This window comes from Chamaea fasciata, unplaced genomic scaffold (assembly GCF_029207755.1).
Source record: "Chamaea fasciata isolate MVZ Bird 193981 ecotype frontalis unplaced genomic scaffold, bChaFas1.0.hap1 SCAF_5, whole genome shotgun sequence".
NCBI lineage: Eukaryota > Metazoa > Chordata > Aves > Passeriformes > Sylviidae > Chamaea > Chamaea fasciata.
In genome coordinates this window covers 39,193,621-39,214,048 of record NW_027094090.1, presented here as the reverse complement: position 1 = coordinate 39,214,048, position 20,428 = coordinate 39,193,621, and the positions used below count along the sequence as shown (strand labels likewise).

Sequence of the window (20,428 nt, the reverse complement as noted above, 5' to 3'; positions counted from 1 at the left end):
AGAAACAGAGGACAAAAAGAAAACCATAGAAACCAATAAACCTATTTGTTTATGTAAACAGGTTCCCCTACGAAGTTTTAGTGATGCCTTTTTGTTATGCTAGATTTTTTTTGGTTAAGAGAGTGCATTAGGGGATATCAGGAGGTTAAGTATTTTAAATTGAAAAGCTGCTTTGGCTCGAAACTTGATTAGTTACCCATATCCTAAAAGCAGGTTATGTTTACTCATGGCAAAAAAACCCTATTTGAAATGCAATTGGGCTACTGTTTAATTTGACTGGGACAAAAATATATGTCCTATATGACATTACTTTCTCCTTCTCAAATGTACTATCTACACACTGTGTGATCATGAGAACTAATTGCTGTCTGCCAGAGTTGTAGCAATAAATGCTTAATGAAAGCATAACTGTATAATGGCACTGTATGTTTACAGTATGCCAATTTTGTTTACTCCTCAACCTTCTTTCTTTTCCATACTTGTCTGGGGGTAGATGTGGAGGGTTGTATGTCTCTGTCCCACTGAGCATGGTGCATCAGCCACAGGGCCTGTTCAGCCTTGAGAAAAGGAAGACTGAGAGGAGACCTCGTCAGTGTCCATGAGTGTCTGAAGCGAGCGTGTCAGAGGAGGTTCCCAGGCTCTTCTCATTGCTGCCCAGCAATAGGACAAGAGGCAATGGGCAGAAACTGATGCTCAGGAGGTTCCACCCAAGTATGAGGAAGAACTTCTTTACCTGCCATGGAACAGATTGTCCAGAGAGGTTTGGACAGCCTCTCTCTCACTGGAGAACTGTCTGGACACAATCCTGTGCCATGTGCTCTTAGGATGACCGTGCTTGAGCAGAAGGGTTAGACTGGATGACCCACTGTGGTCTCTTCCCATCTGACCCACTCTGTGGTTCTCTGATCTATTGAAATTGCCTCAGGAAGCAAGTTGTGAAGGTAGAGGCCAGAAAAAAGAAAGCCATGTGTGAAACAAAGCCTGAAATTCAGTTCTGGATGCGACTCCCAAATTCACTGAGTTTTGATAGGTTTCAACAACCTGTAGCTAAAATGAGAATCTGTCATCTGTAATTTATACAGACTTACCTGCCTGAGCCTTCAGGGGTCAAGACAGCTTGTGAATTTGCCCACCATACCAGCTATAATACCATGGTGTCAGTCAGATCTTCATTTCTCCATTTTGCCTGGTAAACTCATGTTCTTTCTCTCGGCATGTGGTTAAAAAGCTGCCTAAGAAACCTTAAAGTACATTTATAAGCAAGTTCCACAAAGATTACTGGTGTTCTTTTTAAATTGAAAGAAATCAGAAGGAAAAGCAGGAGCTGTTTCTCAGGCACTTAATACCACAGGTTGAAGAAAAAGCCTCATTTGTGTGAACTTCAGAGAGAGATTGTTTCGTAGAGTCTAGTCTCTTCGCCAACTTGGTCAATATGTTGAGCCAGGAGAAAAAAGGTCCTTCAGGCAAATAGATCTGCACCAGCATCAGTAACTTGGTCTTTCAATTCTATTTGGTTTGATTTCTTCCAAAACAATTTTTTTTTCCATGACGTCTCATTTTCCAAGCATTATTTGAGGGGTTTAGGCAGATGTTTTTGGCAGGTTATCTTGAGATTGTTCTTTGAGTTGCAGTAGATGAATACCATTAAAGTTTAATAGTACACATTTAGTATTATGGTTTTACTTAAGAGATAACTTCTGGTGTGGGAATTTCAAGTGTTCCTTAAAATATATTTTTACAAAGCTAAAAGTGAAAACAAATATTTAATTGAAAGCAGATTTGCATGTAATACTAGGTAACCTGGATTAGCTGGGATTATTTCAGCAAGAACAGGAAAGCAGATATTTGACTGTGTTTTGTCCATATAATGTCCATCAGAATGGGTCTTGATCCATTACTGGGATTGGTAACACTAAGGCTTACATCTCTGGTTAGAGTAAATAATGTTGAAGCAGCCAACTCTCCTCTTCTTATTTATCTTGGCAGGAGGTTAGAGGGCAAGAATAATTCTATCTCTACTTGAAACACTCTGAAACCACTCAAATATATGTATCCTATTGCAGTCCTGATTAAGATCTATGATTAAGCATTCGTTAGGATTTAAATAGTGTGAAATCCCTATGAGATCAATTTTATAACATCTAGATTATATCAGTCTCAACAGTGATAGATTTTAGTATTTTTTCATGAATTGTGTCCGTAATTAAACTGTCAGATTTAACTGTAAGTAACAAACTAGCAAAGCTTAAGGGCATGTAATTAACTTAGTCATTCTGTGTAGCAAAGAAAACAAGACAGAACTGTAGGATGGAAATTTCATTATGCTCTTACTGCATATTTGAGCTAAACATTTACTGATTTCATGTAGCTCCTGGTTTTATCTTGGAGCTGAAAGAAAATCTGAAGTGAACTTTTGTTGAGATATACTCATGTATATCTCAGAAAACTTAGACAAGTTGTTTACATGAAGTGGAAATAATAGCTAGAGAAGCTTGAGTTCTGGAATGATTTGTCTATTTTTGTCAGTGTTTGACAGTTCTGCAAGATTTAAATGAAGTAGCGATGGTTAATGAGTGCTCAGTTTCAATAGCCTCTGCATGCCTTCCCCATGAGACTTGAATGGACATGAAATGTTGCATCATCCTCAAGTAGTGTTTTTTTTCTTAGGAGAAAATGTCTTTCTCACCTGCTTTTGCAGGTGTCTAAAATGATTCTCATTTTCTGTGATTAAAAGTGGAATGTTTCCAAGAAGTTTCTCTGGGGAAGTGTTTGCTGTGACTTGCAGAAGCCATGAAATACTCTTGAAATGCTTTGGTAGATTGAATTATTGGATATGGTAATACTAATTCTGACTATTTTTTATGGGCCAGTTCTTCAGGATTTTAAATAGCAGTCCATTCTTACCAAATAATAACTCACAAGTGTATTTACAATATTTACAGGCAGGTTAAACAAAATAACACTACTCTAGCAAAAGGGTAATATTACTAGTTTAGCATGGATATTTGCATTGTAAACCATACCATTTTTACGAGAAAGCATACTTTAATAAAGTAAAATACTCAATCTTAAAACTCAATTTTATCAGTAGGCAAGGTATCCAGTATTTACCCCAGCTCAGTGAAAAGTAGAAGCCATGACTTGTGGGTTGGCTATATGAACACTTAATTTCATAATTGAGCAACAATTGTCATCTGTAATACTAGATTAATGCCTGAAGTTCTGTTACAACACCAAAACTCTTCTGTTTCTTAAGGTAAATATGAACGTCAACAGCAGTCTCTCCACTCTATTTGTAGTGTATTAAGCAGAGTGCTTGGCAAATGTAAAATACCTGCTTTTGTAGTGATTGCTTGAATAGTAAATAAGTGTAGTAATCACCAATATTTCATAACCCCATTTGTTGGTCATTCTTATTACTCTTCATACTAAAAATGTTCCAGAATATTCTGTGATTCTTAGGACACAGTCATTAGGAATATTAGAACCTTAAGATGTTATACTTTGTATGGAAACATTGAGTTGATGGCCGAGTAACAAATTCAGGTGCAAAAAATATTCCGCCTTTGTTCTAGTGGCTGTAACTCCCAGATTACTTTGACTCTGTAGCTTGTAAGTTAGATAAGGCTCATGTTTAATTTCATGCACCTTACTGCCACTAAACTTGTTGGTGTTTCATTGTTAATTAATATGCAGCATAAATATGTAAGTTATTGAAAGTGGAAAGTGTTGCTCAAACTTAGTTTGGTGCTTTTGACCAAATCTCGTTTTAGAACTTCTCAATTAGTGGTTTATTGACAGAAGAGAAACCCCTAAGAATTGCAATATGTAAACTTACTCTTTTTTTCCCAGTGTCAGTGAAGATGGACAGAAGATGTGATTAGTGAACTCTAATGTCCTCTCTCCTAAGAAAACCTTTCCTCATGAAAGCAAAAATCATTGCAGAGTGAGACCAGCATTCAAACTGTGGGGATTATCTCATGGTGCTGTGCTCACTGGGAGGTCAGTGTGAGGACTTGGGTAGGAACAGTAATTGTTGAGTTCACACTGTGTACTGCTCTGTGGCACCATTATTTCAGAGGGCTCATGGTTAACCACCTTTTCATGGCAATGGAGGAGTTTAATTCTCTTTAGCCTCTGTTCCTGTCTCAGTTTCAGTTGAAACTGCTCTGCAAAGGAGGGAGGGAGGACAGTGAGGTAGGTGGAGCAAGTAATGGGATTTCTATAGGAAGGCTGTAAAAGGCCAGGGTGGATGGGGCTCTCAGCAACCTGATGTTCCTGCCCTTGACAGAGATTTGGGACTAGATGAGTCCCTTCCAACCCAAAATATTTTATGATTCTATGAAATACTTACAAACAAGAAACTAGGCTTAAATGTGTTGTAAATTAAAAAATATGAGTGGTAGAAGTGGTTGCTAATTTAAAAATATGTCTTTCAAAAAGTGTCAGTTTGAAAGAGGAAGCTTTAACGCTGGCTTTGTAATGGTGAAAAATCAGAGTGAAACTAAATTTTGGTTCTCTGATAGTGGAATTAGGACATGAAAATGAATTTCAGAACAGTGCTGCTTCTCTGAATACAAGATCCATTTTCATATAATCAAAGCAAATAATTCTGCATTAATCAGAAAAAGATAACAGTATTTTTTCTTTCTTTTTCTTATTTTATTTCATTTTAAATTCTAATTGTCGTTCTGTTCCAGTTTAGATTCAGTTTAGCACAATGTGTCAGCATAGCTGTAAGGGTGTGTGTGTATGTGATGGCAGAGGAAACAAGCAACCCAAGGACAAGAGAATGGGAACCACTTTTAACCAGCTCTGCTGCTTTAATTTGCTTCTCAGGTACATTAGCAAAACTGTTCATGTCCTGCTAAGTCCTCTTGGACCCACTGAAATTACTTCACTTGAAAAATCGAAAGAAGGGGTAAACTATTCTCCAGACCCACTCTGTGAGGTCTTCTTCCTGTTTCTGGTATTCACATGGCAATTCAGAATGGCTGTTTGACTTGTTTTATCCCTTTAATTTGTTCTTCTGTGTTCATGTTTTTGTCTCTTCTCTGTACCAAGAGTAAATGAGGAAAAAATAAAATATGATGTCAGAGGTGAAATAAATGTTTGTTTTCCTAATAGAGGCAAAATAATTTATGGAATAGATCAGAATACTAATCTAATCAGTAAGAAGGGTAGGTTTTAATCTCTCTGTGGAGAATGGAGATAAATTTTACCAAAACTTCTTAAAAGAAATGTAATGTCTAAACCTTAGATGGCATTACCTCATTAGATGTTAACGTGAATAAAACTCAGTAAAAATTGTAGCCTCATGTAAGGTGTATGGCTCTGCTTCATGTACAGTGGTCTAACAGACTGATTGCTTCTTTCTCTACAAGATTTCTGACTTTTTCAAAATAATTACAGGCTTGTTTTTCCTGTCTTTTGGGGAAGAGTGCTGTCTGCTGAATTCTTTGGGTGGTTACTCACTGAGGAACCAAGCACTTCTGATGTTTCTGTTAAAACTCTCTCATTTTAAGGCTCCTGACTAAGTTATAGTTGCCCATCACCTATTTTCTTAACATGTGGTAGTATCAGGAGCCAGCTATATCACCTGCCACTTGTATTGGAATACAAAGTCATGGCAAATGCAGTTAAAAGTCTAGCATGTTTAGCAGGTATCTGCTTATCTCCTTTTGAGTATTTATGGGAAAAGGTTAAAATGTTGTTTCCAGCACAAGCTAGACCTACTTAGGACTGGTCTATGTAGGAGCCGGGTGCTGTTGATCTTTGCTGGTCTTTGCAGTCCAAGTTTCAGGTTGTTGTACAAATGGAAAGTGGTTCTCTTTTCTGGACTTCAGTGCACTTCCTTTTTCTTATCAGAAAAGGTGACCAGACTTTGTATTCTCAACTTTACTTTGACTTTATGACTGATTAGCCTAGTTTCTAAGTTGGTTCTCAAAGGAAACAAGGTTTATCTGATTGCACTTTTGAGGCCCATTGGCTAACTTAGGTCAAATTTGGCAGGGTGATGAGTGCTTCATTTGGAAATGCCGTTCTGCCAGTTGATGAAGCTGGGGTTGGGAGGGAGAAACCAGTTCATGGGATGAAGGGTGTCTTGTGTGTGAGCTCCCTTATTCTGCTTGCCCCAGGAGCTGGCTGGTGTGTGGGCCCTACAGATGTGTTTTGCAAGCACTTGGAAAGTGCTTTAGGATGACCTGTGGTTTCACTAAGTGGTAACTGATGCTCTAGGTGGGAACTGTGAGCCATGAGGGAGGAACTGGGGATAGGGGCAGATGAGTGCAAAGAACTGAGATGAATCTTGGAAGGGCTGTAAGAGATGTGGAAAAGGAAGACCTGCAGCTGTCTGTGCCCTCTGTTCAGATTCTGGGACAGAATTAATTGTGAGAATTTATCTTTCTGAGTTACTGCAGCATCAGTGGAACTCTGGTTATTTACATCTTGCATGTACATTGCTTTTTCCTTTGTAATAATGCTGAGGTCTAGAAGGGCAGTCTGTTCAGTGTAAGTTTATCAAGCTTCTCCGACAAGCTTTCCTTTTGTGGTTGAGATGTCAGTCTTTAACAACAGAGGCACTTCTGACACTTGATAAATACTGGATGTGCTGCATCCAGTGTAGTAGAAAGGGAAAAACATTTAGATAAAATTTCTTTTATAACATTTGTTTCTTGGCTTTCTGTCTTTAGGTACCTGTTGATAGTGAGAAGTGCCTTTCCTATGGAAAGTGCTGAGAGTGATAGATCTATCCAACATCTGCCTGTAGTTCTGTTAAGAAGAAAAAGGAGACATGGAGACATAGGATGCATTAGATTCATGGTTTTCAGCAATAGAATCAATTGCAATTTGTTTTTTATTAGACTTAAGAGAGGTATTACCTTTTTGGAGACCACAGTGAGTTTTTAATAAAATATTTTTGGTTTTTATGAATGTGCAATCTCTGATAATACCTGAGAAGTGTATTTGAGCTCTCCTGATTCTTGCCATGTATGGCACAATAAACTGCCCAAATTTGGTCAAATATTTTTAGCCACTTAGTCATATGTCTTTTAATGTGCTGCATATGTAAGCTTTTGATTCACTTAGCAACAGCATTTTTATGAGTATGTCTTGCCAGGTTTTCTCATGTGTACTTGAAAAATAGGCAAGGATTGTCCTGTGTTGGGTTGTGGGGGTTTTTGTTTGGTGTTTCTTGTTGTTTTTTGGTTTGGTGGGGTTTTTTTGTTTTGTTTTGTTTTTTTTTAGTAGTGCTAATCAGTTTTAAGACAGCCTTCCACACATCATGAATTTTAGGGAATTTTAAGACAAACAAGTATGCAGCATATTAAAATTAAATTAAAAAATACTTATATTTGAAAAATATTTCTGATATAAACTTATTTTTCCTTACTGTTAGCTGGTAAATATTATTATAGACGTAGACTGTCAGTGGTTGGACAAATTGAATATCCGGAGAAACACTGGATATATGGCTCTATGTAGTTGATGTTTTTTTAAGTGTAAACATCTGAGTTTCTTGAATTTTCTTTTCCTCCTAAACTGATTAATCATGTCTTGCATTCGTTTTCATTAAGCTACAAAATGTCTTAAAAAAAGAGGCGATTCGCTTTTCTTTCAGTGCTTGTTATAAATGTAAAATCATTGTACACTGTTGATAAGTGAGAGAAATTGAAGACAAATATGCCTGACAAACTTGTAGTCTTTGTTGTTGGAGTATTATTGGAGTATTATTAAAAGAACTGCTGATTTTAGGGATGGATATGACTAAAAAGTTTTCAAGTCAGTTTTCAAGAATACCTGAAAAGGTAGGGAGGATTTCATTCAAGAATGGGTTGGTTTTTTTTAACTGAAAAACAAATAATGCAAGCTGTGTATTGCAGTCTAGTTGCAGTCTAGCTGTACCTAACTAAAGTAAATGGAGTTAAAGAAGGGTAATTTGTGGCTGGTTTTGTTTGGCTGGTTGCACTGGGCAGCAACATTCTCCTCATGGTGCAGCTGTTGCCTCAGCACTGCAGAATGGAGGAAAGCTTCAGGATTCGTCTTGGAAGGTGCAATTGCTTAAATAGGGATATCCAAGTTGTTTTCTTTCCATAGTAAAACATTATGTAATTTGGGTTTTTTTTTAGAAGTATTCTGAAAAGTAAAATTTCTACCTTAATTGCATTTTCATTAGAGGCATAATTCCCTAGTAGGATTTAGGAGCCCAAGAGTAGAGGTTCTCATTTCAGCCCTGTGGCTATGTAGTACTGTTGATTTATTAAGCTAAAAAATTAATACCAGTCTTGTGGGGTCTAGCTGCCTGGAGTTCTTGCTGCTCTGAAATGCAGAGGGACTTTTCTCTCAGATGCTCTGTCCTTTTAAGGACAGCAGGATAGAAGTTGGCAAGAAAACTTAGCGAGCACCCTGTGAGAAAAATACTCGAACAGAGAGAAGAAAGGCAAAATAGGAGTCAGTCAAGATGGAGGGCTGGAGAATGGCAGTAGTTCTGCATCTGAGCAATGCTGTTTAAGAGATGTGGGCTGATGATAATATTTTTGCAATTGCCAAAATGATACTCAAATAAGTTTATAAACAGGAGTGATGAATGGACTGTTAAGAGATTTATGGTGGTGTAGAATATACTGCAGTAGAAAACAGTAGAGGGATGTTGAAACACTTTGTAGTGCCCCCTTTATACTCTGTAATCTCATCTACATTACAGGTAAAATCACATTATGGTACTCTTTTCAAAGTGCTTCCTTAGCTGTTGGTCATAACTTTGCTTCATGGTATAGCTGTTTATTCAATTTTAATATCCACTCAAGTGGCTGAGCTGGGGTGGTGAGGAAGTGAGGACCCGGGGAACCGCTTTGTATTGGAGAACAAGATTTCAGTGAGGATTGTAAAGGGCGTCTCAGAATGCATTTACCTGAGAAAATAGTATTTTTTGGCTTTTAAAAACTGTTTAAACTCATTTATTTTAAAAGTTTTATAATCTGGACGTCCTGCTGTTTATCTCTCAAATTCTTCCTGTCTTGCTGTCAAACCCCAACAAAGAAACCCTACTTCCTCATCAGAACTGAAAATACTTACCATTTCTCCTGAAGACTTTGCTTAAAGGTGCACAGAATTATAGAACAGCTTTGATATGAACTTACTTCTTAACTCTTTCTTTCTTTGTAGGCTTGTATAGATGATAACGTAGATATGGTGAAATTTCTGGTGGAAAATGGAGCAAATATTAATCAACCAGATAATGAAGGCTGGATACCTCTACATGCAGCTGCTTCCTGTGGATATCTTGATATAGCAGAGTAAGACTTTTTCCTCTATTTTTAAAATCTATGTATTTTGCTAATACATCACTAGAGAGACAATAGAAACAGATGGTGTTAATAAACTGTGTTTTTAGTTGCCTCTGGGGTGTGTAGTGGGGAAGAATGCTTTTATATTGTGTGTTGATTGTAAAGTGTGCTGCATCTATAACTTCGTGTGTTGCATTTTCTCTTTCTAGCTTTTTTAAGTGCATATTAGGTAGATACAAACATAAACATGAGACTGCCTATGACTGTCAGATTATTTCTTTATATTATTTTTTTTCTGTAGAAAGGTTTTTATGGGGGAAGGCACAGGGACAATGTTCCAAATTACCTTTAGTAGTTGAAACATTGTCCTGGGATAAGTCTGTGTGTAGGAGATAAGTTTTACAGTTGTATTTGCAGTCTTGAAAAGTTTGTTTTTCACTTATGGTATAGAAAAGTTGACCAGTTCTTTTGGCTGTGGGGCAAAAGCCTACAGTAGAAGCTAGATGCCTGTTTCAGTATTAGTTAAAGCTTACTCACTGAGTTCCAGGAGTGGTTTTGTTATTTTTGAGGTCTGTTGAGGGCCACTGAAGGTGTGCTAAAATCAAATTTTTTGAGAGGTTGTCTGTTTGAGGCTGAAATGATTCTTTTGAGAAAATGTGTGGCATATGCTGTTCAGCACACGGTTGTTGCAGTTAATCAGGTAATAAAGTTTTTTAAAAAACCCTTTGGGTAAACACAGAATTCATTAATTTTACCAAACTCAGTGTGACATCTGTTCCAGTGTAAGATTTGGATAAAATAGAAAGTAGTATTTTTATCATGTAATTATGTACTAATTGCAGCGGTGAAGAATGAAAATTGTGAGTTTGTTCTGCAAGTTTGAGAGTTTTATTTGCCGCAGTCTAAAGGAAAGTGAAAAATCCTGGAGACTCTAGTATATAATTTCCCCTGGATTTTTTTTGAGGTGTTCACAGAGTGATGTATTTTGTATATCCTTGGTATACCTGGGGCACTGTGTGACCACTAACTTTGTAATTTGCATTATCATGCAGATACTTGATGCTTTAATCCTCCTTGCATGAGTACTGTTTACTTCTTGGCTATACTATGACAAAAATTTCCCTGCAAAATGAAATAATATAAGCCTTTATTCACTTTAGTGGAAGTAAAACACCTGTCTTTATTTCACAATAGGAAAAAGTTTAGTTCAGTGATCTTGATTTGGCATTGCAGCCAAACATAGGCACTTGCTCAGGGAAGAAAGAGCAATGTCCCTTGTCCACTGCACAGTTTTTCACTATTGACGTGGATATCTGCGATCTATCTGGTTCTTATTCTCTCAGATTGGAGCTGAACCACTCTGCATATTTTCTATAGATAGCCTTTAGAGAAATGGGTTTATTCAGCTATAGGCCTTTGGGATGTGAGACATCTGAGTAGTTGGAAGAGCAGTGTTTCTAAGGTGCATGGATTTTTGAAGATAAGCTGTTGAAACAAATTTCCAAATACAGCTGAGAAAGGTAACCTGATATGAGCGGAGCATTGGTTGTAGCTGATGAGGCCCATACAGTTTAGATTTTCTTCAGACTGCTTCTCCAGGATTTCAGCTTCAAGTAATTTGCAAAATGAATTCTACTAACCAGAGTTTGCAGCTGAAGCAAAACTGGGGGAAGGTGAAAGGATGGTACAATAAACTGCCAGAGATTAGAAATTTCTTTTTAGTGTAGTCATAGTATGTACTGCTTCCTGCATCTGCTTTAGTGAGGATGTATTCCTGGGAAGCATGAGAATGTGTGTTTTGTGTATGCCTGTGACTGAATCTGATTTATTTTACTTTTAGCACCTATTTCTGTGCAAGAGAGAAGACAGTCAGGGAATGAGTTCTGGTAGTTCCTAAGTTTGTTGATGAAGGTTTGGGAAGAGTCTGACTTGCGCTTCCCTTTGTCATCCTCCTGTGGAACTGCCTGTTGGACAACTTTGTAATGCTTCTCAAATTGGGGGCTTGGCAATCTTGTTTCTGCTTCTGCTGCCATCTTAAGTTTTCTTAGGGCTTTCTTCCTTCCTTCCAAATATTTAGTTGGAATTTACTTATTGAAATAGCACAACTCTTTTAAATTGTCCAAATACGCAAAATTAGTTAATATATGGAATTCGTTTACTGTTTGTAATTTGATAATTTGTATTTTTAAATCAGTAAGAAAAGTATTACACGATAGCATGCTTCAGTTATTTCAGGCTTGCATGTCTCAAAATCTAAAATTGTATTTAAGAAAGCAACTGGACTAGTAGATTCTAATTCTAATCTTAGACTTACAGAGTATTTGAGTTGGCAAGGACCTTTCATAAGTCATCTAGTCCAGCCCCTCTGCAATGAGCAGGGACACCTACAACTAGATCAGGTTATTCAGAGCTGTGTTCAACTTGGCCTTGAACAATTCCAGGAATGGAGCATCTACGACTTCTCTGGGCAACCTGTTCTGGTGTTTCACCATAAAATCATTTGTGTTGGAAAACACTTCCAAGATCACTGAGTCCAACCCTTGACTGAACACCACCATGGCAACTAAACCATGGCGCTGTCACGTCCACTTGTTTCGTGAATGCTTCCGGTGACAGTGACTCCACAGCCTCTCACAGGCCAGCCTGTTCCAATGCTTCACTACCCTTTTCAGTGAGAAAATTCTTCCTCATGTCCAGCCTGAGCCTCCCTGGCTCAGCTTGAGGCCATTTCCTTTTGTCCTGTCACTGATTGCCTGGGAGAAGAGACCAGTCCCCACCTGGCTAAAGCCTCCTTCCAGGGAGTTGGGGAGAGGTCTCTCTTGAGCCTCCTTTTCTCCAGGCTAAACAACCCCAGCTCCCTCAGACACTCCTCATAGGACTTGTGCTCCGGACCCTTCCCCAGCCTTGCTGCCCTTCTCTGGGCATTTTCCAGCACCTCCGTGTCTTTCCTGTAGTCATGGGCCCAGAACCTGACAAAGGACTCAAGGTGTGACCTCACCAGTGCCAAGTACTAGGGGACAGTCCCTGCCCTGCTCCTGCTGGCCACACTATTGCTGATCCAGGCCAGGATGCCATTGGCCTTCTTGGCCACCTGGGCACAGCTGGCTCATGTTTAGCCACTGTCACCAGCATCTCCAGCTATTTCCTCCCTTGGGCATTTTCCAGCCACTCTGTCCCCAGCCTGTGGCACCGCATGGGGTTGTTGTGACCCAAGTGTAGGACCCGGCACTTGGCCTTACTGACCCTCATCCAGCTGGCCTTGGCCCATCGATCCAGGCTGTGCAGATCCCTCTGCAGAGCCTTCCTGCCCTCCAGCAGATCAACACTCCTGCCAAACTTGGTGTTACCTGCAAACTGACTGAGGGTTGCCTAGGTCCCCTTGTCCAGATCATCCATAAAGATAATAAACAGGACTGGCCCCAATACAGAGGCCTGGGGAACACCAACCACCAGCTGGATGTAACTCTGTTCATGACCACTCTCTGGGTGCGTCTATCCAGGCAGTTTTTTATCCAGTGAAGAATGCACCTGACCAGGCCTTGAGGAGCCAGCTTTCCAGGTGAATGCTGAAACAGAGAGTGTCAAAAGCTTTTCTGTAGTCCTGGTAGACAACATTTACAGCCTTTCTCATCCAGTTGATGGGTCATCTGGTCATAGAAGGGAGATCAGGTTGGTCAAGCAGGACCTGCCTTTCCTAAAGTCATGCTGAGAGGGCTGATCTGTAGATCAGTAGATGACACTCACAGTGAAGAATTTCTTCTTAATATCTAATCAAAACATTACTCTTTCAGTTAGAAGCCATTCCCCCTTTTCCTGTGGCTAGGTGCCCTTGTTAAAAGTTCCTGTCCAGGTCTCCTGTAGGCCCCTTTAGGTACAAGCAGGCTGCTATAAGGTGTATATGTGTGCTGTAATGTACACTTTACTGTTAAGTAGTCTCTGCTGCTACTCAGATGTTCCTGAGTGAGCGCATCTGTGTGCTGGAGATCATTGAGAAGTACAGAGTACTGAAAAAAAACTCTGGATGAAGCCACCACTTCAGCAGTGTTTTTTGCCTTGGTCCCCTGCTAATTGCTGGTGGACTGAGTGAATTTGTGGCATGGCTTCCACTTGTTGGGATTTTATTTTGCGCTGTACTGTCTGTTCAGTGGGTTTGTCATTGCAGGTGTATTCCCTGGCCCTGTTATCTTCCACTGTGTTCACCATTCCTGTGACAGCTTCTCCCAGCAGTATCTCCTGTGCCATTTCAATTTTCTGCTCCTACAGAATAGCCATCTTCTCTTGGGTGTGCTTCCCATCACTTCTAAAAAAATGCATCTTCAACTTTAAGAAATGTTTGTGTTCTAGGAGGCCACTTCAAGTGAAATACAGCAAGGAACATAGTTTAGTGTGTAATAAGGTGTCAGCTTCTTGCAAAGGGCGAGTTGTGTTTTAAAAGTAAAATTTCTGGCATGGAAGGCAACTGCTCCTGTTGTTTCTAACGTCTGTAAATGCTGGGAGTGTTTCAACTTACTGGAAATCCTTTGAATACTTTAATTTTAGAATTGTTTATTTAGATTGCTGTTCATCTAGCTTATGATTATGTAAATCACCTTACATTTAATTCGGATTTGAATGTATGTTAAAATTCTTCAACATTGCCATAGCAGGTGGATTTTGTATAGTATGTTCTCTTTTCTGTTCTCTATTTTTTTTTCATACATAGAAAGCTTTACCCAAATGAGCTGTTTTCCCACTAATGTGTTAGTATGAATTAAGTAGTCAACATGAAATGCTTTGTAAAATTATAATTATGTGAAAAGAAACTTGAATGCAGGAGGACTTGAACAGAAATTTTGTGTGCTTTCTTTAGGATGACATTTAATGGGTGGGACCCTTAAATTTACCTTGTACAGCCGTTTTCTTGTGTATAATGAATTATTTTATCTGATAGATCTCTTCTGTGGTTGAAAAGTTTGTATATTTTTTCAGTATCAGGGAATAAGCAAATTACTTTCTTTGAACGCAAAAAAAAGTAATGGGGGAGGGGGAAAGAGTGCAAAGTTGCATTTAAGGAATAATTTTAAAATGCTTACTTTTTTACTTCCCTCTGCTGTGTATTCCACGAGATTAAAACAAATCTGAAGTAGTAGAAATTGCTCTTTTGTTCAATAATTAAAGTTTGTGTTAAAAGTTATTTTCTTGTGGGCTTTGTAGGCCACAAGGCCTAATTGTGAGTGTGTAGTTGACGTATTTTGAACCTTGTTTGCAGCTGTTCACAGGCTACCATACAGTTATACTACTTAAATAGAAATGCTTTTTCATTTTACCCAGAATGAAGGATGCATCTTCCAAGAAGTGTAAGAAAAGTGTTTTTCAAAACTAACATAAAGTCAGTGACAGTCACAGTTTTGTTGCAGAAAAAATCCCAAAAAACCGAAGGGGGAGAGAGATATCTGCTGAAGGAAGAACGGCATTTTCATACCTTCATACAACAGTTTGACAAATGTTGCCGTAGAAACTAAAATTCCTCATAGGTTCAAGGGATGAGATATCCATGGAGAGTGGATACATGAAAAAAATACTAGTGTGGAATACATGCATACAAGTGGGATCTGATTGAGAAAGTTTGTGAAAGTAGTTGGAAAGGTATTATGTAAAAAGTAGCATGTATTTGGTCTACTTTTATTCTCCTTGGAGATCTTATGTCTGGAGATGTTAACTAGATACTTGGACTAACTCTCTAGGGCAGCTTTTATGTTTGAGGAGCATGTTTGATACCCATAGTTTGATACCCATACAAATCCTAAGACTTAGTGCGATTTCAAAACACACCTTCTTTATTTAAGAGATTTTAAAGGCTGAAGCATATGATTACAGTCAGAAACAGAAAAACATCTCAAGTTGAGTCTCCTCAATCAGATTATTTAGGAAGAGAATAGTAGTTTGATCAACCCTGCTGCTGTAAAATGCTGCTCACCCACTTTTCCTTTCTGCCCAAACTTTCCTATGCTGTATATCTCCTCCTTCCCCTAATATTTAAAGCAGACTTTAAAAGGCTTGTGTGTAACCACAGGCTTGCTGCAGATGCCCATCTGTTCTTCCAGACTCCAGACACCTGAAAGCGAACCCAGCCAAACTCGCTTGCTGAGGCCTTTGCAAACCATTGTCCCAGGATGTCCCTATTTTAGTAACAGTCCATTAAGACTAAATGAGTGATCCCTGTCTGATAGACAGAGGACCCTGAGACAATCCTGCAAACCTGTAGTTGGATATCTAGATGTTCAGTGATAGGTGGTTTTCTTGCAGCTCTAATTGCCTTGGGCGGACTGCTGTGGGTGCTGCCTGGTAGTGATTCCCGCCTGTGGTACAGGACCAGTGCTCATCTGGCAACAGCTAGTCAAGAGAATTCAGTGGAGTTTGACAACATGATTAATGATCTAACTTGAGACTAAGGCAGAAACAGACAGATTGTCACTCCTGTCCTTGTTTTGCCTCCTCCACCTTCCCTCTTGTGTTAACTAATGATCACATAACAATGTGGGAACTATAGGCATAGGAGTAACCTTCAGGGGCTTTGGAGGCTTTATTATCCTTTGGATCACTGAAGTGACCTGGCTTGCCAGCATCACTTGGTCTAGATATGCAGGTAAAAAGAAGTGTCTAAGCTGCTTTTTAGGCATATCTTGTACTTCTGATCAAAAGCCTGGCTGAGCAGAACTGCCTGTTCAGTGGTGGAATCCCATGCTTCATCTCCCAACCTCGTGAGCCTGAACCACTTGGTACTATTCAGTGTTCTTCCATGATATCTGAGGGTGTTGGTGCCAGAAAGTATGTTTCACAGCAGTTGTTTTTAATCCATTTTCTCTCATAGTTTTAATAACTTGATCATCTGAAGCTGTTTCTTACTTACTAGTGAGTTTTTAATCTCTACTCTTTTGCTGTAACCCATTTTAATCCTAAAGGGCAAAACACTCCTTGGGCAAAGCACTCTAATAAAAATGTCAGGGATGGCTCCTATCTCCTTCAGCTTGGTTCCAAGTTATGGTTTTAATTAAGTGAGTAGGAAGTGGTAATTACTAGTGATACATTCAGAAATGGATCTTCGGAGAATAATCAGAAATTTGGATTTTTGAACGACAAGGTAAAGCTTGTGGTCTGAGGTAAACCACATGCAAACGGATGATGCAAACTTGTATGGGGTTTGGTCTTACAGAGATGCTTCAAGGTGAAGGGATGTTTTTGTCAGGATCCAAAATGTTTATTTAAATACTAGGAAATCTTGACTGGAGGTGTAGAATTGAAAAGCCAGCAAAGATGAAACATCATACAACCCACTCAAGAAAATGAGAAGGGGACTTCAGAAGGATAAAACAAGCCGTGTGACAAAATAAAAAACAGGGAAAGAAGATATATTCCCAGCCAAGGGAAAATAGTTCTTCTAGAAGAATGACTGACTCTTGAAAGTTGTTACTGGTAAAGCTGCAGTGTTTGTTTTGAGAGCTGTGAAAAGGTCACTGCAGGCTTTAGAAGATTATTTCACTTAATTTCCATTTGCTGCCTTCTTTCTCAAAAAAGAGATTGGGAAAAAAACATGTGTCCCCTAGTGTCCTCTCCCCAGAGGCAAAAGTTTGATGCTCTGTGCAACATAAAAGTTCCTCCTTCTCCAAACTTGTATCAGTTATCTGCAAGGATAAAGCTAAATTCTGTTAGATAAAATAGTGGATGGAGTGGGAGAAGATGAGTGAGGTAGTATCAGTTGGCATTTTCTTTTATGAAGATGTACTGTGGCAGTGTCCTGTTTCCAGCATAGTTTTGCTGCGTATATGTATGTCGTAAGAATAATTAAATGCTAATAAAATAAGGTTGAGGTTGATGGTGAAGTTCCCTTTTTGAAATCGTGTCATTGTGTAGTAGAGTTTAATCTTTTCTACTGTGTAGCTGTGATCTGATGTGCGGATAAAACCCAGCAGACAGAAATACACAGTAAAATATGGTTGATGAGTTAGAGAAAACTATAGGACTTAACTGATTTTCATACGTGATTGTTCAGGAAGGGAGTCAAAGAGAGCTGGTCACTGTAGAATGCACAAAGTGTATGCTCTAGAGCTGCCTTCTTTCGGATTGGCTTACTGTGTGTATCTCTGCTTGTGACCCTAAATATTTTTAGTTAGTGTATTAGTATTTAGTAAGTGTTCCTGTTCTTCTAAAAGTAAATGTAATAGAAATAAAGTTCACAGATATCTTCCTCAGGAACACGATTGAATGGAAAATATATTTTTTTTTCTTTTAATACAATTTAGTAGTTCATTCAATCTAATGAAAGGTCAAGGGACTTATGCCTATTATAATAATGGTCAGAGTACTCTTAATTTTTGGCTGAAAAAGAATTTGAAAATGGAGCTGATGTCTAAAAAGACCATCCTGCTTTGAGAAGTGAAACAGGAGAGATCTTACTTGTTTCTCACAAAACATTGATTGTATTGGTATCCCAAGAACGATTTAGAGTCGATGCCTTACATCAGAATTCTGAAGTTGGATGTGGTACATGTGGAGGAGAACACATACAGAAGAGTGATAGATATGGAAACCTGGGAGCTTGGATAGGCTCACAAGAAACAACACTCAGGTCCTTCCTGGCTGGTAGCTTGTAACTGCCCGTTGCCACCAGTAAAGTTCCTGTTTTCTAGGCAGGACTAGAACGTGGGAGAACAGCTCTAGACAGATACAGCCAAGTCCTGAATTGCACAGCAAAGGCTTGGTGAGTATGGCGTATGTGTGAGGGCCTCATCAACCAGTTCAAAATTGCTGTGTGACAGAGGTGGTGATAGATTTTCTTTAGACTGTGGAATCTATGGGATTACTAGTACTGTTGACCACTGAATACAGTATTTCTTGAGTTATCTGATATAAAAATAATTAAATTCTCAGCAAAGTTGGTTTTGAGGATTGTTTTCCCAGAAAAAACAAGGCTGTGGTATAGATTGTCTCTTCTGCGCATCTTGGGTTTTATTTTCTTTCGGATTTTACTTGAGTGGTTTTCTCTGTTGTGAGTTTGACCCTATTCTGGCACATACCATAGACTTTCTAGTGACACTAATGCAATTTATGACCTACTTATCCTGTCTTAAAGCCATGTCTTTTGTTGGCTATCCTAAACTGCGTCATTTCGGTGCAAATGATCCTAATCTGCATGTGTTTTTCTACTCTTATCCCTGACTGAGGCAGGATAAAAGATGTTTGAATTCTTCTTAACTGCATGTAGATGTAGCCATGGTATCTCTAGACACATATGGGGTGCTGTGCATTGGTGAAAGTGAGGTGTTTGGCTACGACTCAGATACTAAGACACAGAAATGTGAGGGTTTTCTATAAACAGTGGATATGATGGAAAAAACTATTAAAAAGGAATTATTTGATACCTCTCTATTACAGACAAGATACTGCTTATCAAATTTGAATAAAGAGTAGGACTTTCTTTTGGAAGAAGTGTGATTTCAAGGAAATTCAAAGCAGACTGAACATGTAAACAATTGCTATGAAGTGCAGATTGCTGGTATCTAAGTGGGGGTCAGACTAAGTTCAGAACTACTGAGTGATGCTAGAAACTGCACTGTGATAATAATGTTGCTTTACAGAGAGGTCTGCTTACTACATTATAATGTAATATAATTACAAATAAGATAAGTTCTGTGATGTAGTAGTTATGTATATGCTGAGGTCTGTTTAACACAGGAAAATAATTGATCTTGGTTTAATTTTTTCTGATAAAAATGTGAGCTTGTGGCTGTTGGAGAAAAATAAGTCTGTTAAGTCCATACTCATAACCTCTGCTGAAATAGAGATCTACAGGTAAATAATTGTTTTTGATGCTACCATACCCAAATATAGCAATGCTGCTTTAGGCATAAGGCAGGAGGGATGGTGAGCTGCTGGTGAGATCACCTCTTGTTAGCTGAGGAACGTGGGAAGCAGCATGGTCTTCCTTCTTCCCCCTCTGCTGCCTCCATGCTGCTGTTACCTCTTCTTCTCAACCACTGTAACTCAGTCCTAACTGTTCACCTTGATGATGGTTCTGTAAATCACAACAAATGCTTGGAGACTTGCTATGGGAAAGCATTCCAAGCATGGTGTTGTCAGCTGGAGTTACAGGATGACCTCTGCAGCTGCAACGAGACATTTTTCATACTCAGCCTTCACTTTTGCACGATATGCTGCAAACTTCAAAATGAACACTCGTTCATGAAGTTCATCATGAAAATAACATTTGATATGCATTTTAAAAATTCTTCTTGTTTTGGTTCATTTCATTCCTGCAGAACTTTTTGTGCTGTATTCCTCCTGTCAGGCTCCACTGTTATTTTTCCTTGGGTGCTGGTTTGTTTGGGGGAATTTTTTTTGTGGTTGGTTGGTTTTTGGTTTGTTTTTCTTTTTAAATAGGCTATATGTTTCCTTATATGGCTTTCTTTGTGTTTCTACTTTACTTTCTTCACTGAGTGTTTGTTTTCACCTAAAGGTTGCTCTGCCACCTCTCAAATGTCTTTCCCTCTATATGGGTAAGGCAAAATATGAGAGCTTAGTTGCTTTTCAGATGCTGCAAGTAGAAATTTTTCCTGTTCATCTTTGTGCTATTAAGTTTAACCGACCACCTATGTACAAATATTTCTAGAGCTGGCTTCTTTCAGTGGTTTCTTGGAACACCAGAGGACTAAAACTAACCAGATACTGTTATCTACACTGTTTCTTTTATGCTCCTGCATACCAAGAAGTAAGACAGATGGGATTCCACGTAGTGTGCTTGGGCATACAAGCTGCAGTGGAGGCTGGGAACAGCCAGCTATGTGCAAAATTCAGTGGTGTGTTGGTATGTTGTGGAATGTTGGCTTCATAATCATAAATAGGGTTTTTATATAGATAAAATGTATACAATATATAGAAGTGATAGAAAGTACTTTTTACATAGGAAGATTTTTGTTGTTGTTTTACTGCTTTGGTAGCTTTGGGAGTATTTGGCAATTTTGAAGCAAAGATGTGTGTCAGTCCAAGATGCCTTTCATACAAGCTTCCTGAGAGAGAATCAGAAGCTGGATTTGATGCTATCTGCAAGAGCTGTTGCATATTGAAGGACATAAAAAAGTCTTTGCAAACTGGTTAATTATTTAGAA

The 20,428-nt window shown here is 38.7% G+C and overlaps 1 protein-coding gene across 6 annotated transcripts in view; it reads left to right on the top strand.

Moving 5' to 3' along the window:
* Positions 1-20,428, top strand: part of PPP1R12A (protein phosphatase 1 regulatory subunit 12A) — a 113,362-nt gene that overhangs the window by 35,140 nt on the left and 57,794 nt on the right. For all 6 annotated transcript variants that reach the window (XM_066183303.1, XM_066183304.1, XM_066183300.1 and 3 more), the window contains exon 2: positions 9,166-9,296. In XM_066183303.1, coding sequence (XP_066039400.1) covers positions 9,166-9,296 — 131 coding nt within the window. The remainder of the gene's footprint in view (positions 1-9,165; positions 9,297-20,428) is intronic.